The following is a 2,271-nucleotide window of genomic DNA, read 5'->3' as shown; positions in this document are numbered from 1 at the left end:
CTCTATCTAGTTCACTTACAGCGTTAATGACACAATTAAATACATATCTTTGCTCAATATTTAGTACTTCAGGATTGACTTCTTGAATTTTTTCCATATGTTGAATGGCAGGAGGCTCACTGATTGGTTCTGGCAGACCAAGCATTGCACAATTCATGCCGTTTTCATTCAAAATCATGTTTATGTGATGCAGAGCGATATTTTCTGCAACATTATTATCATATTGGCATAAAAGGTCCTCTATCATAAGGTGTTTGTTATCATTCCATAATTGTAAGGCATTTTGTGGTGTATTGAATAAACAAATCATTGCAAACATGTTAAGAAGCTGTCGTGGCATTTGATATATAGCTGCCTCACTCAAAGCCATTTCTAGTTCGTTGTCATCTTCAAGCAGTTGCAATCGAATACAGGCATCCTTAAAGGTCGGCAACTGTTCACCTCCTACAGTTTTCAAGTCATCAAAAGAAGTTGCACCTGGTACATGAAGAAGAAGCATCCTTAAATGGAATTTCTCAGCATTTCTAGGACTGGCAGAGTACATTCTCGTTACTATCTGGCGGTGACGTTGTCTTCTGGTCCAAGTGTTGCTTTGGTTATTAAATACATAATATTCAGGGATATCAGTATAAAGGTGGGCTCTTGCATCCACGTCACTTTGGTTAAGTTTGAACCATGCAGTTAATTGCGTGTCTTGTCCTTCTGCACGGGCAGCAGCCTGTCTTTGCTCGCCCGGCATATAATAAACTTGCTGCTGGTCAGGCAAATGGAGTGCCTGTCGGTAAACTGTATGCGACTGTCCATACATTTTATATTCTGACAAACGCCAAAATGCTTCAGGCGGAGATACGTATCTACACGAAATATATTGTTTAATTTCATTATATTCATTTTCATTAGTTTGATTGTTGTTCATATTCATTTCCATCATTGCACAATCATGTCCTTTATAGACATATTTGAAAAGATATTTCACACTTTTTACCGATATACACACTTCTACATTAATGTGAGCACCATATTTTCTGAGTAAATATTTATTATATGGTACTACAAACCTACAGTCAACCTCATGGACGCCCACTCTAACAGAATCTCCATTATTTCTGCGTCTGTAAAGAGCATATACAGAAACATTTGTTATAGTCTCCTCCTGATACGGCATAGGAAATTTCTTTTGACACTCTCCCTCTACCATACAGATTGAATTGGGATTAAATGTACCGCAGGGTCCATGAATCATTAGTTTTTTCACTAATTCTCTCAATTCTGGATCATGTTCTGATGGTAATTCAGCTGAAACAATATTATAAATTTGTTCTTTAGTTCTAATTTTATCTTCTTCACGCAGCATGATTAGCATGTGACAATGCGGGAGACCTCTTTTCTGAAATTCAATAACATGTATCGCAGCAATAGGTACCCCAAGTACATGTCTGTCCTTTATGTCAATCATTAATTCATTGAGATGTTGTTTGAAAACTCGTGCCAACAAATCAGGTCTGTTCTGTGCAGTTTCATGAGGCTGTAAGTTTTCAGTTACTTCTCGACATTTTGGATTGCAAGTATATGTTATAAATGAATCAGGCCTTCCATACTTGCAAACTATTGCCATTGCATCTTGATAGCATTGTTGCATATTTCGTGAGCTCCCAGTGAAGGATGATGGCAAAATGACAGGTACTCCAGGATCTTCATTTTCATTATTTCTTGCAAGGTGATCCATCAAACCTGAATACATTGCAACTCTTAGTTGTGCCTGATTTTCTGCAATGAATTTCAAACGACAACCCTCTACTTTAACATAAGCATCAACTATATATTGCTGAAATAGTTTTCCACCACTGTGTATTGGACTGAAGCCACCTCTTATAGCTAGACGATATGCATAAAATTCCTGCATAGTAACCTTGTTACGAACTCTAGTTTACCTATTTTCTACATGAGTAATGTTTATATGCCATCCGAATTCACCATGAGGAAAGAGAAGAGGGTAAATCATTGGATCAAGATGGCAAGAGAGGTAGGATATCCTCTACCTCTGTTGTCCTTCAGGGTACACTATAATGTCACGCTGGACAGGAGGTGCTCCATCATCACCGACAAATATTGCTGCAATTTCATCATTTGTTGGATTATTATATCTCCTCGCATCAGGGCCGGCAATAAATTGCATGGTTATTTTTCTGGGAGGGATATTTTGTATTGCAGCTCTTTGTTGCTCTTCAAGTTCGACAGTTCTCATGTTTTTATATGCCCCTACATAAGGAT

General features: G+C 37.8%; 1 protein-coding gene across 1 annotated transcript in view; it reads right to left on the bottom strand.

Moving 5' to 3' along the window:
• Positions 1-1,903, bottom strand: part of LOC143021665 (uncharacterized) — a 22,466-nt gene extending 20,563 nt beyond the window's left edge. Inside the window, exons 1-2 of the mRNA XM_076179275.1 lie at positions 1,059-1,903; positions 1-854 (exon numbers count right to left, since the gene is read on the bottom strand). The exon at positions 1-854 is cut by the window's left edge and continues 257 nt beyond it. Of these exons, the coding sequence (XP_076035390.1) occupies positions 1-854; positions 1,059-1,903 (1,699 nt within the window). The remainder of the gene's footprint in view (positions 855-1,058) is intronic.
• Positions 1,904-2,271: the final 368 nt, after the last annotated feature.

Source organism: Oratosquilla oratoria, chromosome 42 (assembly GCF_046742065.1).
Source record: "Oratosquilla oratoria isolate Oo_2021 chromosome 42, ASM4674206v1, whole genome shotgun sequence".
NCBI classification, from domain to species: Eukaryota; Metazoa; Arthropoda; class Malacostraca; order Stomatopoda; family Squillidae; genus Oratosquilla; species Oratosquilla oratoria.
This window is presented reverse-complemented; position numbering and strand designations above follow the sequence as displayed.